This window comes from Patiria miniata, unplaced genomic scaffold, assembly GCF_015706575.1.
Source record: "Patiria miniata isolate m_02_andy unplaced genomic scaffold, ASM1570657v1 HiC_scaffold_10, whole genome shotgun sequence".
Taxonomy (NCBI): domain Eukaryota; kingdom Metazoa; phylum Echinodermata; class Asteroidea; order Valvatida; family Asterinidae; genus Patiria; species Patiria miniata.
In genome coordinates this window covers 18371376-18394822 of record NW_024037048.1, presented here as the reverse complement: position 1 = coordinate 18394822, position 23447 = coordinate 18371376, and the positions used below count along the sequence as shown (strand labels likewise).

At 42.2% G+C, this 23447-nt stretch overlaps 1 protein-coding gene across 1 annotated transcript; it reads left to right on the top strand.

Moving 5' to 3' along the window:
- Window positions 1-22069: 22069 nt before the first annotated feature.
- LOC119734029 (F-box only protein 22-like) lies at window positions 22070-22999 on the top strand. Its single transcript, XM_038207411.1, has 2 exons — window positions 22070-22686; window positions 22977-22999. Exon 1 carries the CDS (start codon window positions 22209-22211, stop codon window positions 22674-22676), a length of 468 nt encoding a protein of 155 aa, XP_038063339.1. The 5' UTR covers window positions 22070-22208; the 3' UTR covers window positions 22677-22686; window positions 22977-22999.
- Window positions 23000-23447: the final 448 nt, after the last annotated feature.

Genomic DNA, 23447 nt, shown 5'->3' with positions numbered 1-23447 from the left:
TTGTTATTCTTTTTAATAGCAGGCAACTTTTAGATTTTAACACAAAACCACATTCAGGACAAGCAGAATATCACCAAAGTCAATATTTTGAAGAAAAAAATGAAAGAAAAATATTATCCGAGGTCGATATGAAGCCCGAAAATAGTGGGTTTTTTTGCCCCTGCTAAGCTGTAGAGCGCCCCCAGCGACAATAAATTGAGTTTCAGCTACTTTTCAGCTCAAAATGTCCCCCCCCCCCCCTTTTCAACTAGCAATTGTTGTAATCGGGTGATAGCCTACTGCTCCCTTACGATTTGGGAGAATCCGTTACGGAAAAAACCCTTGTTGATACCTTTAAAACACTTTTTCCCCCTCCCCGTAGTTTCCGCCCACTGAAAAGACCACTGCCGGGGCACAGCGCATGCGCGAAACGGCCATCTTCGTTATTCTTTATAATAGCAGGCAACTTTTAGATTTTAACACAAAACCACATTCAGGACAAGCAGAATATCACCAAAGTCAATATTTTGAAGAAAAAAATGAAAGAAAAATATTATCCGAGGTCGATATGAAGCCCGAAAATAGTGGGTTTTTTTGCCCCTACTAAGCTGTAGAGCGCCCCCAGCGACAATAAATTGAGTTTCAGCTACTTTTCAGCTCAAAATGCCCCCCCCCCCTTTTCAACTAGCAATTGTTGTAATCGGGTGATAGCCTACTGCTCCCTTACGATTTGGGAGAATCCGTTACGGAAAAAACCCTTGTTGATACCTTTAAAACACTTTTTCCCCCTCCCCGTAGTTTCCGCCCACTGAAAAGACCACTGCCGGGGCACAGCGCATGCGCGAAACGGCCATCTTTGTTATTCTTTTTAATAGCAGGCAACTTTTAGATTTTAACACAAAACCACATTCAGGACAAGCAGAATATCACCAAAGTCAATATTTTGAAGAAAAAAATGAAAGAAAATATTATCCGAGGTCGATATGAAGCCCGAGAATAGTGGGTTTTTTTGCCCCTGCTAAGCTGTAGAGCGCCCCCAGCGACAATAAATTGAGTTTCAGCTACTTTTCAGCTCAAAATGCCCCCCCCCCCCCTTTTCAACTAGCAATTGTTGTAATCGGGTGATAGCCTACTGCTCCCTTACGATTTGGGAGAATCCGTTACGGAAAAAACCCTTGTTGATACCTTTAAAACACTTTTTCCCCCTCCCCGTAGTTTCCGCCCACTGAAAAGACCACTGCCGGGGCACAGCGCATGCGCGAAACGGCCATCTTCGTTATTCTTTATAATAGCAGGCAACTTTTAGATTTTAACACAAAACCACATTCAGGACAAGCAGAATATCACCAAAGTCAATATTTTGAAGAAAAAAATGAAAGAAAAATATTATCCGAGGTCGATATGAAGCCCGAAAATAGTGGGTTTTTTTGCCCCTGCTAAGCTGTAGAGCGCCCCCAGCGACAATAAATTGAGTTTCAGCTACTTTTCAGCTCAAAATGCCCCCCCCCCCTTTTCAACTAGCAATTGTTGTAATCGGGTGATAGCCTACTGCTCCCTTACGATTTGGGAGAATCCGTTACGGAAAAAACCCTTGTTGATACCTTTAAAACACTTTTTCCCCCTCCCCGTAGTTTCCGCCCACTGAAAAGACCACTGCCGGGGCACAGCGCATGCGCGAAACGGCCATCTTTGTTATTCTTTATAGGGTGCATACCTGCAAATAAACTCCCATAGACACTAGTGCTAAATGCCCATACTTCAAAATTCTTTGAAAAATACTCAAAACTCTCACAGGTATTCAAGCTGCACAGAAAAATGATAATCAACATGTCATCTTTCGTTTTCTTTTCAATTTTTGGTGGGTTGACCATTGACTTTTCGAGATATTTTCACCCAAAGAAGACGACCCCTATTTTCCCATAAGCGGAAAAGTAGCCATCTTGAAAAACGATCCCTCCACAACATGGCAAAATAGCGCCACTTTTGAGCCCAATAGCATCGAAAATGCTCAGAATTGGAAGCCCCAAGTCCGGGCCAGAGGTTCATTACCATATCTTTTCAATTCCCCAATTTTACGGCGCTCAGAACTCTCTAATATAGAATATTTTGAGGGTATAACTTTTATTCATGAGCTTGGCGGATCGATTTACCGGTGTGCACCCTTTAATAGCAGGCAACTTTTAGATTTTAACACAAAACCACATTCAGGACAAGCAGAATATCACCAAAGTCAATATTTTGAAGAAAAAAATGAAAGAAAAATATTATCCGAGGTCGATATGAAGCCCGAAAATAGTGGGTTTTTTTGCCCCTGCTAAGCTGTAGAGCGCCCCCAGCGACAATAAATTGAGTTTCAGCTACTTTTCAGCTCAAAATGCCCCCCCCCCCCTTTTCAACTAGCAATTGTTGTAATCGGGTGATAGCCTACTGCTCCCTTACGATTTGGGAGAATCCGTTACGGAAAAAACCCTTGTTGATACCTTTAAAACACTTTTTCCCCCTCCCCGTAGTTTCCGCCCACTGAAAAGACCACTGCCGGGGCACAGCGCATGCGCGAAACGGCCATCTTTGTTATTCTTTATAGGGTGCATACCTGCAAATAAACTCCCATAGACACTAGTGCTAAATGCCCATATTATAAAATTCTTTGAAAAATACTCAAAACTCTCACAGGTATTCAAGCTGCACAGAAAAATGATAATCAACATGTCATCTTTCGTTTTCTTTTCAATTTTTGGTGGGTTGACCATTGACTTTTCGAGATATTTTCACCCAAAGAAGACGACCCCTATTTTCCCATAAGCGGAAAAGTAGCCATCTTGAAAAACGATCCCTCCACAACATGGCAAAATAGCGCCACTTTTGAGCCCAATAGCATCGAAAATGCTCAGAATTGGAAGCCCCAAGTCCGGGCCAGAGGTTCATTACCATATCTTTTCAATTCCCCAATTTTACGGCGCTCAGAACTCTCTAATATAGAATATTTTGAGGGTATAACTTTTATTCATGAGCTTGGCGGATCGATTTACCGGTGTGCACCCTTTAATAGCAGGCAACTTTTAGATTTTAACACAAAACCACATTCAGGACAAGCAGAATATCACCAAAGTCAATATTTTGAAGGAAAAAATGAAAGAAAAATATTATCCGAGGTCGATATGAAGCCCGAAAATAGTGGGTTTTTTTGCCCCTGCTAAGCTGTAGAGCGCCCCCAGCGACAATAAATTGAGTTTCAGCTACTTTTCAGCTCAAAATGCCCCCCCCCCTTTTCAACTAGCAATTGTTGTAATCGGGTGATAGCCTACTGCTCCCTTACGATTTGGGAGAATCCGTTACGGAAAAAAACCCTTGTTGATACCTTTAAAACACTTTTTCCCCCTCCCCGTAGTTTCCGCCCACTGAAAAGACCACTGCCGGGGCACAGCGCATGCGCGAAACGGCCATCTTTGTTATTCTTTTTAATAGCAGGCAACTTTTAGATTTTAACACAAAACCACATTCAGGACAAGCAGAATATCACCAAAGTCAATATTTTGAAGAAAAAAATGAAAGAAAAATATTATCCGAGGTCGATATGAAGCCCGAAAATAGTGGGTTTTTTTTGCCCCTGCTAAGCTGTAGAGCGCCCCCAGCGACAATAAATTGAGTTTCAGCTACTTTTCAGCTCAAAATGCCCCCCCCCCCCTTTTCAACTAGCAATTGTTGTAATCGGGTGATAGCCTACTGCTCCCTTACGATTTGGGAGAATCCGTTACGGAAAAAACCCTTGTTGATACCTTTAAAACACTTTTTCCCCCTCCCCGTAGTTTCCGCCCACTGAAAAGACCACTGCCGGGGCACAGCGCATGCGCGAAACGGCCATCTTTGTTATTCTTTTTAATAGCAGGCAACTTTTAGATTTTAACACAAAACCACATTCAGGACAAGCAGAATATCACCAAAGTCAATATTTTGAAGAAAAAAATGAAAGAAAAATATTATCCGAGGTCGATATGAAGCCCGAAAATAGTGGGTTTTTTTGCCCCTGCTAAGCTGTAGAGCGCCCCCAGCGACAATAAATTGAGTTTCAGCTACTTTTCAGCTCAAAATGCCCCCCCCCCCCTTTTCAACTAGCAATTGTTGTAATCGGGTGATAGCCTACTGCTCCCTTACGATTTGGGAGAATCCGTTACGGAAAAAACCCTTGTTGATACCTTTAAAACACTTTTTCCCCCTCCCCGTAGTTTCCGCCCACTGAAAAGACCACTGCCGGGGCACAGCGCATGCGCGAAACGGCCATCTTCGTTATTCTTTATAATAGCAGGCAACTTTTAGATTTTAACACAAAACCACATTCAGGACAAGCAGAATATCACCAAAGTCAATATTTTGAAGAAAAAAATGAAAGAAAAATATTATCCGAGGTCGATATGAAGCCCGAAAATAGTGGGTTTTTTTGCCCCTGCTAAGCTGTAGAGCGCCCCCAGCGACAATAAATTGAGTTTCAGCTACTTTTCAGCTCAAAATGCCCCCCCCCCCCCCTTTTCAACTAGCAATTGTTGTAATCGGGTGATAGCCTACTGCTCCCTTACGATTTGGGAGAATCCGTTACGGAAAAAACCCTTGTTGATACCTTTAAAACACTTTTTCCCCCTCCCCGTAGTTTCCGCCCACTGAAAAGACCACTGCCGGGGCACAGCGCATGCGCGAAACGGCCATCTTTGTTATTCTTTATAGGGTGCATACCTGCAAATAAACTCCCATAGACACTAGTGCTAAATGCCCATACTTCAAAATTCTTTGAAAAATACTCAAAACTCTCACAGGTATTCAAGCTGCACAGAAAAATGATAATCAACATGTCATCTTTCGTTTTCTTTTCAATTTTTGGTGGGTTGACCATTGACTTTTCGAGATATTTTCACCCAAAGAAGACGACCCCTATTTTCCCATAAGCGGAAAAGTAGCCATCTTGAAAACGATCCCTCCACAACATGGCAAAATAGCGCCACTTTTGAGCCCAATAGCATCGAAAATGCTCAGAATTGGAAGCCCCAAGTCCGGGCCAGAGGTTCATTACCATATCTTTTCAATTCCCCAATTTTACGGCGCTCAGAACTCTCTAATATAGAATATTTTGAGGGTATAACTTTTATTCATGAGCTTGGCGGATCGATTTACCGGTGTGCACCCTTTAATAGCAGGCAACTTTTAGATTTTAACACAAAACCACATTCAGGACAAGCAGAATATCACCAAAGTCAATATTTTGAAGAAAAAAATGAAAGAAAAATATTATCCGAGGTCGATATGAAGCCCGAAAATAGTGGGTTTTTTTTGCCCCTGCTAAGCTGTAGAGCGCCCCCAGCGACAATAAATTGAGTTTCAGCTACTTTTCAGCTCAAAATGCCCCCCCCCTTTTCAACTAGCAATTGTTGTAATCGGGTGATAGCCTACTGCTCCCTTACGATTTGGGAGAATCCGTTACGGAAAAAAACCCTTGTTGATACCTTTAAAACACTTTTTCCCCCTCCCCGTAGTTTCCGCCCACTGAAAAGACCACTGCCGGGGCACAGCGCATGCGCGAAACGGCCATCTTTGTTATTCTTTTTAATAGCAGGCAACTTTTAGATTTTAACACAAAACCACATTCAGGACAAGCAGAATATCACCAAAGTCAATATTTTGAAGAAAAAAATGAAAGAAAAATATTATCCGAGGTCGATATGAAGCCCGAAAATAGTGGGTTTTTTTGCCCCTGCTAAGCTGTAGAGCGCCCCCAGCGACAATAAATTGAGTTTCAGCTACTTTTCAGCTCAAAATGCCCCCCCCCCCCTTTTCAACTAGCAATTGTTGTAATCGGGTGATAGCCTACTGCTCCCTTACGATTTGGGAGAATCCGTTACGGAAAAAACCCTTGTTGATACCTTTAAAACACTTTTTCCCCCTCCCCGTAGTTTCCGCCCACTGAAAAGACCACTGCCGGGCACAGCGCATGCGCGAAACGGCCATCTTTGTTATTCTTTTTAATAGCAGGCAACTTTTAGATTTTAACACAAAACCACATTCAGGACAAGCAGAATATCACCAAAGTCAATATTTTGAAGAAAAAAATGAAAGAAAAATATTATCCGAGGTCGATATGAAGCCCGAAAATAGTGGGTTTTTTTGCCCCTGCTAAGCTGTAGAGCGCCCCCAGCGACAATAAATTGAGTTTCAGCTACTTTTCAGCTCAAAATGCCCCCCCCCCCCCCTTTTCAACTAGCAATTGTTGTAATCGGGTGATAGCCTACTGCTCCCTTACGATTTGGGAGAATCCGTTACGGAAAAAACCCTTGTTGATACCTTTAAAACACTTTTTCCCCCTCCCCGTAGTTTCCGCCCACTGAAAAGACCACTGCCGGGGCACAGCGCATGCGCGAAACGGCCATCTTCGTTATTCTTTATAATAGCAGGCAACTTTTAGATTTTAACACAAAACCACATTCAGGACAAGCAGAATATCACCAAAGTCAATATTTTGAAGAAAAAATGAAAGAAATATTATCCGAGGTCGATATGAAGCCCGAAAATAGTGGGTTTTTTTGCCCCTGCTAAGCTGTAGAGCGCCCCCAGCGACAATAAATTGAGTTTCAGCTACTTTTCAGCTCAAAATGCCCCCCCCCCCCCCTTTTCAACTAGCAATTGTTGTAATCGGGTGATAGCCTACTGCTCCCTTACGATTTGGGAGAATCCGTTACGGAAAAACCCTTGTTGATACCTTTAAAACACTTTTTCCCCCTCCCCGTAGTTTCCGCCCACTGAAAAGACCACTGCCGGGGCACAGCGCATGCGCGAAACGGCCATCTTTGTTATTCTTTATAATAGCAGGCAACTTTTAGATTTTAACACAAAACCACATTCAGGACAAGCAGAATATCACCAAAGTCAATATTTTGAAGAAAAAAATGAAAGAAAAATATTATCCGAGGTCGATATGAAGCCCGAAAATAGTGGGTTTTTTTGCCCCTGCTAAGCTGTAGAGCGCCCCCAGCGACAATAAATTGAGTTTCAGCTACTTTTCAGCTCAAAATGCCCCCCCCCCCCTTTTCAACTAGCAATTGTTGTAATCGGGTGATAGCCTACTGCTCCCTTACGATTTGGGAGAATCCGTTACGGAAAAAAACCCTTGTTGATACCTTTAAAACACTTTTTCCCCCTCCCCGTAGTTTCCGCCCACTGAAAAGACCACTGCCGGGGCACAGCGCATGCGCGAAACGGCCATCTTTGTTATTCTTTTTAATAGCAGGCAACTTTTAGATTTTAACACAAAACCACATTCAGGACAAGCAGAATATCACCAAAGTCAATATTTTGAAGAAAAAAATGAAAGAAAAATATTATCCGAGGTCGATATGAAGCCCGAAAATAGTGGGTTTTTTTGCCCCTGCTAAGCTGTAGAGCGCCCCCAGCGACAATAAATTGAGTTTCAGCTACTTTTCAGCTCAAAATGCCCCCCCCCCCCTTTCAACTAGCAATTGTTGTAATCGGGTGATAGCCTACTGCTCCCTTACGATTTGGGAGAATCCGTTACGGAAAAAACCCTTGTTGATACCTTTAAAACACTTTTTCCCCCTCCCCGTAGTTTCCGCCCACTGAAAAGACCACTGCCGGGGCACAGCGCATGCGCGAAACGGCCATCTTTGTTATTCTTTTTAATAGCAGGCAACTTTTAGATTTTAACACAAAACCACATTCAGGACAAGCAGAATATCACCAAAGTCAATATTTTGAAGAAAAAAATGAAAGAAAAATATTATCCGAGGTCGATATGAAGCCCGAAAATAGTGGGTTTTTTTGCCCCTGCTAAGCTGTAGAGCGCCCCCAGCGACAATAAATTGAGTTTCAGCTACTTTTCAGCTCAAAATGCCCCCCCCCCCTTTTCAACTAGCAATTGTTGTAATCGGGTGATAGCCTACTGCTCCCTTACGATTTGGGAGAATCCGTTACGGAAAAAACCCTTGTTGATACCTTTAAAACACTTTTTCCCCCTCCCCGTAGTTTCCGCCCACTGAAAAGACCACTGCCGGGGCACAGCGCATGCGCGAAACGGCCATCTTCGTTATTCTTTATAATAGCAGGCAACTTTTAGATTTTAACACAAAACCACATTCAGGACAAGCAGAATATCACCAAAGTCAATATTTTGAAGAAAAAAATGAAAGAAAAATATTATCCGAGGTCGATATGAAGCCCGAAAATAGTGGGTTTTTTTTGCCCCTGCTAAGCTGTAGAGCGCCCCCAGCGACAATAAATTGAGTTTCAGCTACTTTTCAGCTCAAAATGCCCCCCCCCCCCTTTTCAACTAGCAATTGTTGTAATCGGGTGATAGCCTACTGCTCCCTTACGATTTGGGAGAATCCGTTACGGAAAAAACCCTTGTTGATACCTTTAAAACACTTTTTCCCCCTCCCCGTAGTTTCCGCCCACTGAAAAGACCACTGCCGGGGCACAGCGCATGCGCGAAACGGCCATCTTTGTTATTCTTTATAGGGTGCATACCTGCAAATAAACTCCCATAGACACTAGTGCTAAATGCCCATACTTCAAAATTCTTTGAAAAATACTCAAAACTCTCACAGGTATTCAAGCTGCACAGAAAAATGATAATCAACATGTCATCTTTCGTTTTCTTTTCAATTTTTGGTGGGTTGACCATTGACTTTTCGAGATATTTTCACCCAAAGAAGACGACCCCTATTTTCCCATAAGCGGAAAAGTAGCCATCTTGAAAACGATCCCTCCACAACATGGCAAAATAGCGCCACTTTTGAGCCCAATAGCATCGAAAATGCTCAGAATTGGAAGCCCCAAGTCCGGGCCAGAGGTTCATTACCATATCTTTTCAATTCCCCAATTTTACGGCGCTCAGAACTCTCTAATATAGAATATTTTGAGGGTATAACTTTTATTCATGAGCTTGGCGGATCGATTTACCGGTGTGCACCCTTTAATAGCAGGCAACTTTTAGATTTTAACACAAAACCACATTCAGGACAAGCAGAATATCACCAAAGTCAATATTTTGAAGAAAAAAATGAAAGAAAAATATTATCCGAGGTCGATATGAAGCCCGAAAATAGTGGGTTTTTTTGCCCCTGCTAAGCTGTAGAGCGCCCCCAGCGACAATAAATTGAGTTTCAGCTACTTTTCAGCTCAAAATGCCCCCCCCCCCCCCTTTTCAACTAGCAATTGTTGTAATCGGGTGATAGCCTACTGCTCCCTTACGATTTGGGAGAATCCGTTACGGAAAAAAACCCTTGTTGATACCTTTAAAACACTTTTTTCCCCCTCCCCGTAGTTTCCGCCCACTGAAAAGACCACTGCCGGGGCACAGCGCATGCGCGAAACGGCCATCTTTGTTATTCTTTTTAATAGCAGGCAACTTTTAGATTTTAACACAAAACCACATTCAGGACAAGCAGAATATCACCAAAGTCAATATTTTGAAGAAAAAAATGAAAGAAAAATATTATCCGAGGTCGATATGAAGCCCGAAAATAGTGGGTTTTTTTGCCCCTGCTAAGCTGTAGAGCGCCCCCAGCGACAATAAATTGAGTTTCAGCTACTTTTCAGCTCAAAATGCCCCCCCCCCCCTTTCAACTAGCAATTGTTGTAATCGGGTGATAGCCTACTGCTCCCTTACGATTTGGGAGAATCCGTTACGGAAAAAACCCTTGTTGATACCTTTAAAACACTTTTTCCCCCTCCCCGTAGTTTCCGCCCACTGAAAAGACCACTGCCGGGGCACAGCGCATGCGCGAAACGGCCATCTTTGTTATTCTTTTTAATAGCAGGCAACTTTTAGATTTTAACACAAAACCACATTCAGGACAAGCAGAATATCACCAAAGTCAATATTTTGAAGAAAAAAATGAAAGAAAAATATTATCCGAGGTCGATATGAAGCCCGAAAATAGTGGGTTTTTTTGCCCCTGCTAAGCTGTAGAGCGCCCCCAGCGACAATAAATTGAGTTTCAGCTACTTTTCAGCTCAAAATGCCCCCCCCCCCTTTTCAACTAGCAATTGTTGTAATCGGGTGATAGCCTACTGCTCCCTTACGATTTGGGAGAATCCGTTACGGAAAAAACCCTTGTTGATACCTTTAAAACACTTTTTCCCCCTCCCCGTAGTTTCCGCCCACTGAAAAGACCACTGCTGGGGCACAGCGCATGCGCGAAACGGCCATCTTCGTTATTCTTTATAATAGCAGGCAACTTTTAGATTTTAACACAAAACCACATTCAGGACAAGCAGAATATCACCAAAGTCAATATTTTGAAGAAAAAAATGAAAGAAAAATATTATCCGAGGTCGATATGAAGCCCGAAAATAGTGGGTTTTTTTGCCCCTGCTAAGCTGTAGAGCGCCCCCAGCGACAATAAATTGAGTTTCAGCTACTTTTCAGCTCAAAATGCCCCCCCCCCCCCTTTTCAACTAGCAATTGTTGTAATCGGGTGATAGCCTACTGCTCCCTTACGATTTGGGAGAATCCGTTACGGAAAAAACCCTTGTTGATACCTTTAAAACACTTTTTCCCCCTCCCCGTAGTTTCCGCCCACTGAAAAGACCACTGCCGGGGCACAGCGCATGCGCGAAACGGCCATCTTTGTTATTCTTTATAGGGTGCATACCTGCAAATAAACTCCCATAGACACTAGTGCTAAATGCCCATACTTCAAAATTCTTTGAAAAATACTCAAAACTCTCACAGGTATTCAAGCTGCACAGAAAAATGATAATCAACATGTCATCTTTCGTTTTCTTTTCAATTTTTGGTGGGTTGACCATTGACTTTTCGAGATATTTTCACCCAAAGAAGACGACCCCTATTTTCCCATAAGCGGAAAAGTAGCCATCTTGAAAAACGATCCCTCCACAACATGGCAAAATAGCGCCACTTTTGAGCCCAATAGCATCGAAAATGCTCAGAATTGGAAGCCCCAAGTCCGGGCCAGAGGTTCATTACCATATCTTTTCAATTCCCCAATTTTACGGCGCTCAGAACTCTCTAATATAGAATATTTTGAGGGTATAACTTTTATTCATGAGCTTGGCGGATCGATTTACCGGTGTGCACCCTTTAATAGCAGGCAACTTTTAGATTTTAACACAAAACCACATTCAGGACAAGCAGAATATCACCAAAGTCAATATTTTGAAGAAAAAAATGAAAGAAAAATATTATCCGAGGTCGATATGAAGCCCGAAAATAGTGGTTTTTTTTGCCCCTGCTAAGCTGTAGAGCGCCCCCAGCGACAATAAATTGAGTTTCAGCTACTTTTCAGCTCAAAATGCCCCCCCCCCCTTTTTCAACTAGCAATTGTTGTAATCGGGTGATAGCCTACTGCTCCCTTACGATTTGGGAGAATCCGTTACGGAAAAAACCCTTGTTGATACCTTTAAAACACTTTTTCCCCCTCCCCGTAGTTTCCGCCCACTGAAAAGACCACTGCCGGGGCACAGCGCATGCGCGAAACGGCCATCTTCGTTATTCTTTATAATAGCAGGCAACTTTTAGATTTTAACACAAAACCACATTCAGGACAAGCAGAATATCACCAAAGTCAATATTTTGAAGAAAAAAATGAAAGAAAAATATTATCCGAGGTCGATATGAAGCCCGAAAATAGTGGGTTTTTTTGCCCCTGCTAAGCTGTAGAGCGCCCCCAGCGACAATAAATTGAGTTTCAGCTACTTTTCAGCTCAAAATGCCCCCCCCCCCCTTTTCAACTAGCAATTGTTGTAATCGGGTGATAGCCTACTGCTCCCTTACGATTTGGGAGAATCCGTTACGGAAAAAACCCTTGTTGATACCTTTAAAACACTTTTTCCCCCTCCCCGTAGTTTCCGCCCACTGAAAAGACCACTGCCGGGGCACAGCGCATGCGCGAAACGGCCATCTTTGTTATTCTTTATAGGGTGCATACCTGCAAATAAACTCCCATAGACACTAGTGCTAAATGCCCATACTTCAAAATTCTTTGAAAATACTCAAAACTCTCACAGGTATTCAAGCTGCACAGAAAAATGATAATCAACATGTCATCTTTCGTTTTCTTTTCAATTTTTGGTGGGTTGACCATTGACTTTTCGAGATATTTTCACCCAAAGAAGACGACCCCTATTTTCCCATAAGCGGAAAAGTAGCCATCTTGAAAAACGATCCCTCCACAACATGGCAAAATAGCGCCACTTTTGAGCCCAATAGCATCGAAAATGCTCAGAATTGGAAGCCCCAAGTCCGGGCCAGAGGTTCATTACCATATCTTTTCAATTCCCCAATTTTACGGCGCTCAGAACTCTCTAATATAGAATATTTTGAGGGTATAACTTTTATTCATGAGCTTGGCGGATCGATTTACCGGTGTGCACCCTTTAATAGCAGGCAACTTTTAGATTTTAACACAAAACCACATTCAGGACAAGCAGAATATCACCAAAGTCAATATTTTGAAGAAAAAATGAAAGAAAAATATTATCCGAGGTCGATATGAAGCCCGAAAATAGTGGGTTTTTTTGCCCCTGCTAAGCTGTAGAGCGCCCCCAGCGACAATAATTGAGTTTCAGCTACTTTTCAGCTCAAAATGCCCCCCCCCCTTTTCAACTAGCAATTGTTGTAATCGGGTGATAGCCTACTGCTCCCTTACGATTTGGGAGAATCCGTTACGGAAAAAACCCTTGTTGATACCTTTAAAACACTTTTTCCCCCTCCCCGTAGTTTCCGCCCACTGAAAAGACCACTGCCGGGGCACAGCGCATGCGCGAAACGGCCATCTTTGTTATTCTTTTTAATAGCAGGCAACTTTTAGATTTTAACACAAAACCACATTCAGGACAAGCAGAATATCACCAAAGTCAATATTTTGAAGAAAAAAATGAAAGAAAAATATTATCCGAGGTCGATATGAAGCCCGAAAATAGTGGGTTTTTTTGCCCCTGCTAAGCTGTAGAGCGCCCCCAGCGACAATAAATTGAGTTTCAGCTACTTTTCAGCTCAAAATGCCCCCCCCCCCCCCTTTTCAACTAGCAATTGTTGTAATCGGGTGATAGCCTACTGCTCCCTTACGATTTGGGAGAATCCGTTACGGAAAAAACCCTTGTTGATACCTTTAAAACACTTTTTCCCCCTCCCCGTAGTTTCCGCCCACTGAAAAGACCACTGCCGGGGCACAGCGCATGCGCGAAACGGCCATCTTTGTTATTCTTTTTAATAGCAGGCAACTTTTAGATTTTAACACAAAACCACATTCAGGACAAGCAGAATATCACCAAAGTCAATATTTTGAAGAAAAAATGAAAGAAAAATATTATCCGAGGTCGATATGAAGCCCGAAAATAGTGGGTTTTTTTGCCCCTGCTAAGCTGTAGAGCGCCCCCAGCGACAATAAATTGAGTTTCAGCTACTTTTCAGCTCAAAATGCCCCCCCCCCCCTTTTCAACTAGCAATTGTTGTAATCGGGTGATAGCCTACTGCTCCCTTACGATTTGGGAGAATCCGTTACGGAAAAAACCCTTGTTGATACCTTTAAAACACTTTTTCCCCCTCCCCGTAGTTTCCGCCCACTGAAAAGACCACTGCCGGGCACAGCGCATGCGCGAAACGGCCATCTTCGTTATTCTTTATAATAGCAGGCAACTTTTAGATTTTAACACAAAACCACATTCAGGACAAGCAGAATATCACCAAAGTCAATATTTTGAAGAAAAAAATGAAAGAAAAATATTATCCGAGGTCGATATGAAGCCCGAAAATAGTGGGTTTTTTTGCCCCTGCTAAGCTGTAGAGCGCCCCCAGCGACAATAAATTGAGTTTCAGCTACTTTTCAGCTCAAAATGCCCCCCCCCCCCTTTTCAACTAGCAATTGTTGTAATCGGGTGATAGCCTACTGCTCCCTTACGATTTGGGAGAATCCGTTACGGAAAAAACCCTTGTTGATACCTTTAAAACACTTTTTCCCCCTCCCCGTAGTTTCCGCCCACTGAAAAGACCACTGCCGGGGCACAGCGCATGCGCGAAACGGCCATCTTTGTTATTCTTTATAATAGCAGGCAACTTTTAGATTTTAACACAAAACCACATTCAGGACAAGCAGAATATCACCAAAGTCAATATTTTGAAGAAAAAAATGAAAGAAAAATATTATCCGAGGTCGATATGAAGCCCGAAATAGTGGGTTTTTTTTGCCCCTGCTAAGCTGTAGAGCGCCCCCAGCGACAATAAATTGAGTTTCAGCTACTTTTCAGCTCAAAATGCCCCCCCCCCCCTTTTCAACTAGCAATTGTTGTAATCGGGTGATAGCCTACTGCTCCCTTACGATTTGGGAGAATCCGTTACGGAAAAAAAACCCTTGTTGATACCTTTAAAACACTTTTTCCCCCTCCCCGTAGTTTCCGCCCACTGAAAAGACCACTGCCGGGGCACAGCGCATGCGCGAAACGGCCATCTTTGTTATTCTTTTTAATAGCAGGCAACTTTTAGATTTTAACACAAAACCACATTCAGGACAAGCAGAATATCACCAAAGTCAATATTTTGAAGAAAAAAATGAAAGAAAAATATTATCCGAGGTCGATATGAAGCCCGAAAATAGTGGGTTTTTTTGCCCCTGCTAAGCTGTAGAGCGCCCCCAGCGACAATAAATTGAGTTTCAGCTACTTTTCAGCTCAAAATGCCCCCCCCCCCCTTTCAACTAGCAATTGTTGTAATCGGGTGATAGCCTACTGCTCCCTTACGATTTGGGAGAATCCGTTACGGAAAAAACCCTTGTTGATACCTTTAAAACACTTTTTCCCCCTCCCCGTAGTTTCCGCCCACTGAAAAGACCACTGCCGGGGCACAGCGCATGCGCGAAACGGCCATCTTTGTTATTCTTTTTAATAGCAGGCAACTTTTAGATTTTAACACAAAACCACATTCAGGACAAGCAGAATATCACCAAAGTCAATATTTTGAAGAAAAAAATGAAAGAAAAATATTATCCGAGGTCGATATGAAGCCCGAAAATAGTGGGTTTTTTTGCCCCTGCTAAGCTGTAGAGCGCCCCCAGCGACAATAAATTGAGTTTCAGCTACTTTTCAGCTCAAAATGCCCCCCCCCCCTTTTCAACTAGCAATTGTTGTAATCGGGTGATAGCCTACTGCTCCCTTACGATTTGGGAGAATCCGTTACGGAAAAAACCCTTGTTGATACCTTTAAAACACTTTTTCCCCCTCCCCGTAGTTTCCGCCCACTGAAAAGACCACTGCCGGGGCACAGCGCATGCGCGAAACGGCCATCTTTGTTATTCTTTATAGGGTGCATACCTGCAAATAAACTCCCATAGACACTAGTGCTAAATGCCCATACTTCAAAATTCTTTGAAAAATACTCAAAACTCTCACAGGTATTCAAGCTGCACAGAAAAATGATAATCAACATGTCATCTTTCGTTTTCTTTTCAATTTTTGGTGGGTTGACCATTGACTTTTCGAGATATTTTCACCCAAAGAAGACGACCCCTATTTTCCCATAAGCGGAAAAGTAGCCATCTTGAAAAACGATCCCTCCACAACATGGCAAAATAGCGCCACTTTTGAGCCCAATAGCATCGAAAATGCTCAGAATTGGAAGCCCCAAGTCCGGGCCAGAGGTTCATTACCATATCTTTTCAATTCCCCAATTTTACGGCGCTCAGAACTCTCTAATATAGAATATTTTGAGGGTATAACTTTTATTCATGAGCTTGGCGGATCGATTTACCGGTGTGCACCCTTTAATAGCAGGCAACTTTTAGATTTTAACACAAAACCACATTCAGGACAAGCAGAATATCACCAAAGTCAATATTTTGAAGAAAAAAATGAAAGAAAAATATTATCCGAGGTCGATATGAAGCCCGAAAATAGTGGGTTTTTTTGCCCCTGCTAAGCTGTAGAGCGCCCCCAGCGACAATAAATTGAGTTTCAGCTACTTTTCAGCTCAAAATGCCCCCCCCCCCCCTTTTCAACTAGCAATTGTTGTAATCGGGTGATAGCCTACTGCTCCCTTACGATTTGGGAGAATCCGTTACGGAAAAAAACCCTTGTTGATACCTTTAAAACACTTTTTCCCCCTCCCCGTAGTTTCCGCCCACTGAAAAGACCACTGCCGGGGCACAGCGCATGCGCGAAACGGCCATCTTTGTTATTCTTTTTAATAGCAGGCAACTTTTAGATTTTAACACAAAACCACATTCAGGACAAGCAGAATATCACCAAAGTCAATATTTTGAAGAAAAAAATGAAAGAAAAATATTATCCGAGGTCGATATGAAGCCCGAAAATAGTGGGTTTTTTTGCCCCTGCTAAGCTGTAGAGCGCCCCCAGCGACAATAAATTGAGTTTCAGCTACTTTTCAGCTCAAAATGCCCCCCCCCCCCTTTCAACTAGCAATTGTTGTAATCGGGTGATAGCCTACTGCTCCCTTACGATTTGGGAGAATCCGTTACGGAAAAAACCCTTGTTGATACCTTTAAAACACTTTTTCCCCCTCCCCGTAGTTTCCGCCCACTGAAAAGACCACTGCCGGGGCACAGCGCATGCGCGAAACGGCCATCTTTGTTATTCTTTTTAATAGCAGGCAACTTTTAGATTTTAACACAAAACCACATTCAGGACAAGCAGAATATCACCAAAGTCAATATTTTGAAGAAAAAAATGAAAGAAAAATATTATCCGAGGTCGATATGAAGCCCGAAAATAGTGGGTTTTTTTGCCCCTGCTAAGCTGTAGAGCGCCCCCAGCGACAATAAATTGAGTTTCAGCTACTTTTCAGCTCAAAATGCCCCCCCCCCCCTTTTCAACTAGCAATTGTTGTAATCGGGTGATAGCCTACTGCTCCCTTACGATTTGGGAGAATCCGTTACGGAAAAAACCCTTGTTGATACCTTTAAAACACTTTTCCCCCCCCCCCGTAGTTTCCGCCCACTGAAAAGACCACTGCTGGGGCACAGCGCATGCGCGAAACGGCCATCTTCGTTATTCTTTATAATAGCAGGCAACTTTTAGATTTTAACACAAAACCACATTCAGGACAAGCAGAATATCACCAAAGTCAATATTTTGAAGAAAAAAATGAAAGAAAAATATTATCCGAGGTCGATATGAAGCCCGAAAATAGTGGGTTTTTTTGCCCCTGCTAAGCTGTAGAGCGCCCCCAGCGACAATAAATTGAGTTTCAGCTACTTTTCAGCTCAAAATGCCCCCCCCCCCCCTTTTCAACTAGCAATTGTTGTAATCGGGTGATAGCCTACTGCTCCCTTACGATTTGGGAGAATCCGTTACGGAAAAAACCCTTGTTGATACCTTTAAAACACTTTTTCCCCCTCCCCGTAGTTTCCGCCCACTGAAAAGACCACTGCCGGGGCACAGCGCATGCGCGAAACGGCCATCTTTGTTATTCTTTATAGGGTGCATACCTGCAAATAAACTCCCATAGACACTAGTGCTAAATGCCCATACTTCAAAATTCTTTGAAAAATACTCAAAACTCTCACAGGTATTCAAGCTGCACAGAAAAATGATAATCAACATGTCATCTTTCGTTTTCTTTTCAATTTTTGGTGGGTTGACCATTGACTTTTCGAGATATTTTCACCCAAAGAAGACGACCCCTATTTTCCCATAAGCGGAAAAGTAGCCATCTTGAAAAACGATCCCTCCACAACATGGCAAAATAGCGCCACTTTTGAGCCCAATAGCATCGAAAATGCTCAGAATTGGAAGCCCCAAGTCCGGGCCAGAGGTTCATTACCATATCTTTTCAATTCCCCAATTTTACGGCGCTCAGAACTCTCTAATATAGAATATTTTGAGGGTATAACTTTTATTCATGAGCTTGGCGGATCGATTTACCGGTGTGCACCCTTTAATAGCAGGCAACTTTTAGATTTTAACACAAAACCACATTCAGGACAAGCAGAATATCACCAAAGTCAATATTTTGAAGAAAAAAATGAAAGAAAAATATTATCCGAGGTCGATATGAAGCCCGAAAATAGTGGTTTTTTTTGCCCCTGCTAAGCTGTAGAGCGCCCCCAGCGACAATAAATTGAGTTTCAGCTACTTTTCAGCTCAAAATGCCCCCCCCCCCTTTTTCAACTAGCAATTGTTGTAATCGGGTGATAGCCTACTGCTCCCTTACGATTTGGGAGAATCCGTTACGGAAAAAAACCCTTGTTGATACCTTTAAAACACTTTTTCCCCCTCCCCGTAGTTTCCGCCCACTGAAAAGACCACTGCCGGGGCACAGCGCATGCGCGAAACGGCCATCTTCGTTATTCTTTATAATAGCAGGCAACTTTTAGATTTTAACACAAAACCACATTCAGGACAAGCAGAATATCACCAAAGTCAATATTTTGAAGAAAAAAATGAAAGAAAAATATTATCCGAGGTCGATATGAAGCCCGAAAATAGTGGGTTTTTTTGCCCCTGCTAAGCTGTAGAGCGCCCCCAGCGACAATAAATTGAGTTTCAGCTACTTTTCAGCTCAAAATGCCCCCCCCCCCCTTTTCAACTAGCAATTGTTGTAATCGGGTGATAGCCTACTGCTCCCTTACGATTTGGGAGAATCCGTTACGGAAAAAACCCTTGTTGATACCTTTAAAACACTTTTTCCCCCTCCCCGTAGTTTCCGCCCACTGAAAAGACCACTGCCGGGCACAGCGCATGCGCGAAACGGCCATCTTTGTTATTCTTTATAGGGTGCATACCTGCAAATAAACTCCCATAGACACTAGTGCTAAATGCCCATACTTCAAAATTCTTTGAAAAATACTCAAAACTCTCACAGGTATTCAAGCTGCACAGAAAAATGATAATCAACATGTCATCTTTCGTTTTCTTTTCAATTTTTGGTGGGTTGACCATTGACTTTTCGAGATATTTTCACCCAAAGAAGACGACCCCTATTTTCCCATAAGCGGAAAAGTAGCCATCTTGAAAAACGATCCCTCCACAACATGGCAAATAGCGCCACTTTTGAGCCCAATAGCATCGAAAATGCTCAGAATTGGAAGCCCCAAGTCCGGGCCAGAGGTTCATTACCATATCTTTTCAATTCCCCAATTTTACGGCGCTCAGAACTCTCTAATATAGAATATTTTGAGGGTATAACTTTTATTCATGAGCTTGGCGGATTGATTTACCGGTGTGCACCCTGAGGGATGCATACCTGCAAGTAAACTCCCATAGACACTAGTGCTAAATGCCCATACTTCAAAATTATTTTTTAAAATACTCAAAACTCTCACAGGTATTCAAGCTGCACAGAAAAATGATGATCAATGTGTCATCTTTCATTTTCTTTTCAATTTTTGGTGGGTTGACCATTGACTTTCGAGATATTTTCACGCAAAGAAGACGACCACTATTTTCCCCAAAGCGGAAAAGTAGCCATCTTGAAAAACGATCCCTCCACAGCATGGCAAAATAGCGCCACTTTCGAGCCCAATAACATCCAAAATGCTCAGAATTGGAAGCCCCAAGTCCGGGCCAGAGGTTCATTGCCATATCTTTTCAATTCACCAATTTTACGGCTCTCAGAACTCTCTAATATAGAATATTTTGAAGATATAACTTTTATTCATGAGCTTGGCGGATCGATTTACCGGTGTGCACCCTGAGAGCGGTACGCACTGACAGTGACAGGTACTTAATACAGGAAAGAAAGTTACAAAATAAAGCTAACCCTTGAGACGAAGTTGCGAAAAAGTTTCGAAGTCCGAATTTTCCCATCATGCATTGAGAAATCCCATTTCCTTTCTCGATAGGATTTGGGATTTGTTTTCCGTTTGGCTGTCGAATAGGACTGGGAATCGTTATTCGTTAATATCCGTTTTGCTGTCGACAATGGATTTTGGATTCGAAGTCCGATATCCGTTTTTCTTTTTGCTTAGGAAATGAAAATTGGTTTCGTTATCCGTTTTTCTTTTTGTTAGAAATTGGGAAATGCGGGAATTATGGGTGTCTGTGTATATGGAGATCAATGGTTGTAACCGTACCTGACCACGCTATTATAGCAGGTGGTCACTTCTTATTCTGTATCTGGGTTGTATGGGGCTGGCCAGAGGCCCGGGGGTTCATTGGATTCTGTGTAGCCTTCTGTTCAATCTAACTCCTTGTTTATCTGGTGCTTCTAGAAGCACCAGATCAACAAGGAGTTGGGGGAGCTGCATATAGGGAGGGGTATCCTGACTTGATGATTTTATTGCTATATGTAATGTGATGTATGGTCTCTTTTGAAGGATTAATTACAATAAAATGCAAACGGAACTTAATTGGAAGTTTCTTCTTTCACATTCTCAAACTAAATAATTATTTCTATATGCATGAATAGTTGTAGTTGTGAAAAGAAAAATTCCCTGCTTACGCTATGTTCTGGACGTCAAGACTCAGCGTTCCGGCGGAGAATTGAAGGCCTGCAGATAGATAAGGTTTCACACTGCACGCCCGCCCTTTCTCGAAAGATTTTGTTTAGTTGTTTGACGGTTACTCACGAAATTTAATCTCCTCATGTAAGACATCAAGAACGATCACTTGCGGAACTTACAACTTTTCCTTTTTTATTTTGTTTGTATTTTTCACGTTTAAAAATATCTGTTTCGGTATGCTCTTTTTCATTGTTTGATGGTTTCTCATGAAATTAAATCTCATAATGTAACACAGTCATCATGACATATAGCTGAATATTCAATTTTGAAATACAGAACAAACTCGTTTTGAGGGCAACAACTCAAGAAATACACGTTACATTTAAATGAGTTTTCGTGCACTCATTTGTCATGATGTTTAACATGAACAGATTTAATTTCATAAGAAAAGGTCAAACAATCAAGTTATTATGACCGTAACAATACAGGGTTTTAATCGCGACAAGTACAATCCTAATGGAAGTCAACGTGGATTTCTAGCGTTTCAAACACTAGATTGTTACGATCATATTATATTTATAGCTCCATAGTTTCTCACGCCATTCAAACTGCTTCTGCTACCCATCGTGAAAACTAATTGCACGAAATTTCAATTGAATCCATTCCGTATTTCTTGAGTAATTCATCGGAAACGAGTTTGTTCTTTTTGTCCAATTTTGCAGCATCTGTGTTGATGCGTTGTTGAGACCACTATATTGATGTGGCGCGCCCTCTTTTGAACGAAACTTAAAATATTCTACGGCTTGCGGATGTATGTCTTGGCCGAGGCCACTAGTTTTATTCAGCGCGCCCTTTCTCGAAAGACTTTTTAAGTTGTTTGACGGTTTCTCACGAAATTTAATCTCCTCATGTAAGACATCAAGACCGATCACTTGTTAAACTTACAACTTAATATAGCTTGACCTGGTGAGCTTGGGTTATTGCTCAAACAACGAGTGTGTTATTATTTTTCCATGGACGTTGACTTTTCATTTTTAATTTGGTTTGTATTTTTCACGTTTAAAACACTATATTTCTTTCGGGTATGCTCTTTCTCATTGTTCGATGGTTTATCATGAAATTAAATCTCATAATGTAACACAATCATCATGACAAATCACTGAATATTCAATTTTAAAATACAGAACAAACTCGTTTTGGAGGCAACAACTCAAGAAATACACGTTACATTTAAATGAATTTTCGTGCACTCATTTGTCATGATGTTTAAACATGAACAGATTTAATTTCATAAGAAAAGGTCAAACAATCAAGCTATTATGACCGTAACAATACAGGGTTTTAATCGCGACAAATACAAACCTAATGGAAGTTAACGTGGATTTTTAGTGTATAAAACACCAGATTGTTACGATCATATTATTATAGCTCCACAGTTTCTCCCGCCATTCAAACTACTTCTTCTACACATCGTGAAAACTAATTGCACGAAATTTCAATTAAATCCATTCCGTATTTCTTGAGTAATTCATCGGAAACGTGATTGTTCTTTTTGTCCAATTTTCAAGTGCAGCATCCGTGTTGATGCGTTGTTGAGACCACTAAATTGATGTGGCGCGCCCTCTTTTGAACGAAACTTAAAATATTCTACGGCGTGCGGATGTGTGTCTTGGCGGTTCGAGGCCACTAGTTTTATTCAGCATGCAGACTTGGACGTGTCTCACTTAAAATATGTTTAAGGATAGACATACTTGCAAATTCCAGATTGGTCATGGCTGACCATGGCTAGTATCATCATGGGTATTGCTGGATTAAATAATGTCAAATTACATTCGTTGCAGGGGAACAAACTCCAAGAAACTGCCCAGTTGTCTGACAGTGACATTCTCCGGACCCAACGTGAGGGCAGCATCTGTGGTTCTTGATAACAGCGTCACCACCAGGGACAAAGCTCGCTCGAAATTCCAGGCACTCAAGAGGTTGGGATTGCCAGCGAAACACAGCCTGGCTTTCTTGTTCAGCTGCGTTGGGCGAGGGCGCCATTTCTACCAGGCCGAGGATGTGGAAAGCGGAGCCTTTCACGAGGTCTTTCCCGACACGCCCCTTGTGGGGTTCTTTGGGGGCGGGGAGTACGGCTGTGATAACTTCACCCTGGGGAGATCGGTGCAGGAGAGTGCAGACCAAGACTCGGCAGACCTCAGGCACAGGAATGAGCTGAACAAACTGCAGAATTTGGAGAAGTGGTTCACTTGTGTAGTAATTGCTTGCTGTCATTTGGCTGAATAGTGAGGCATTAGTGAGTGATCTCTTTAAATTTGTACTTTGTGATTGAAATTAGGAAAATAACTGGTCCACTGACTCTGTATTCGCAAAGTAACGTGAACATCAATTTTGAATAAAATTGTGACTCGAGTCATTACAATTCTGACCAATGCCTATTCTTAACATAGACGTTGACAAAGCGGGAGACTAAACACGATGCAGCTTGGTAGCTCAGTTGGTAGAGCACTGGAACGGCAATCCAGAGGTCCCAGGTTCTATTCCCTCGTCCTTTCAATTTGTGGATTGTTGTATTTCCCTGTACAGGCCACAGATTATTGCATTGACTGGTTGCCCTGGATGCAGGCCTGCCCTGGTTCACTTCCTCTCCCATATATCACCAAGAGCACAAGCCTTCTCATATGCGGAGCAGTGCTGATCGTAAGTAATCTGCTATAGTCGCAATTTGTCTGTGATTTGACAAAAGTTTGTCCTTGTGAAGCAGTGTGATCAGAAGCTAGCGTTGCGAATCATAAGTAATCTGCTACAGTTGCAAGTTGTTTGTAGCATGAACATAAATGTCATAAAGAGTGGGTGATTTGTCTTTTTTTGTGAACAATTTGAGAGACATTATATTTTTAATTATTATTTTAGTAGAGTATTAATTTCTTTAGTAAAGTATAGATGCTAAGCTTTAAGGGGAAACATTTTGTCCCGCCTTTCATACAGGGTGAGCAGAGTACACATTTGATGGAGCTTCTGACAGACTCTCAGGAGAAATGGGTGGATGTTCAGAAG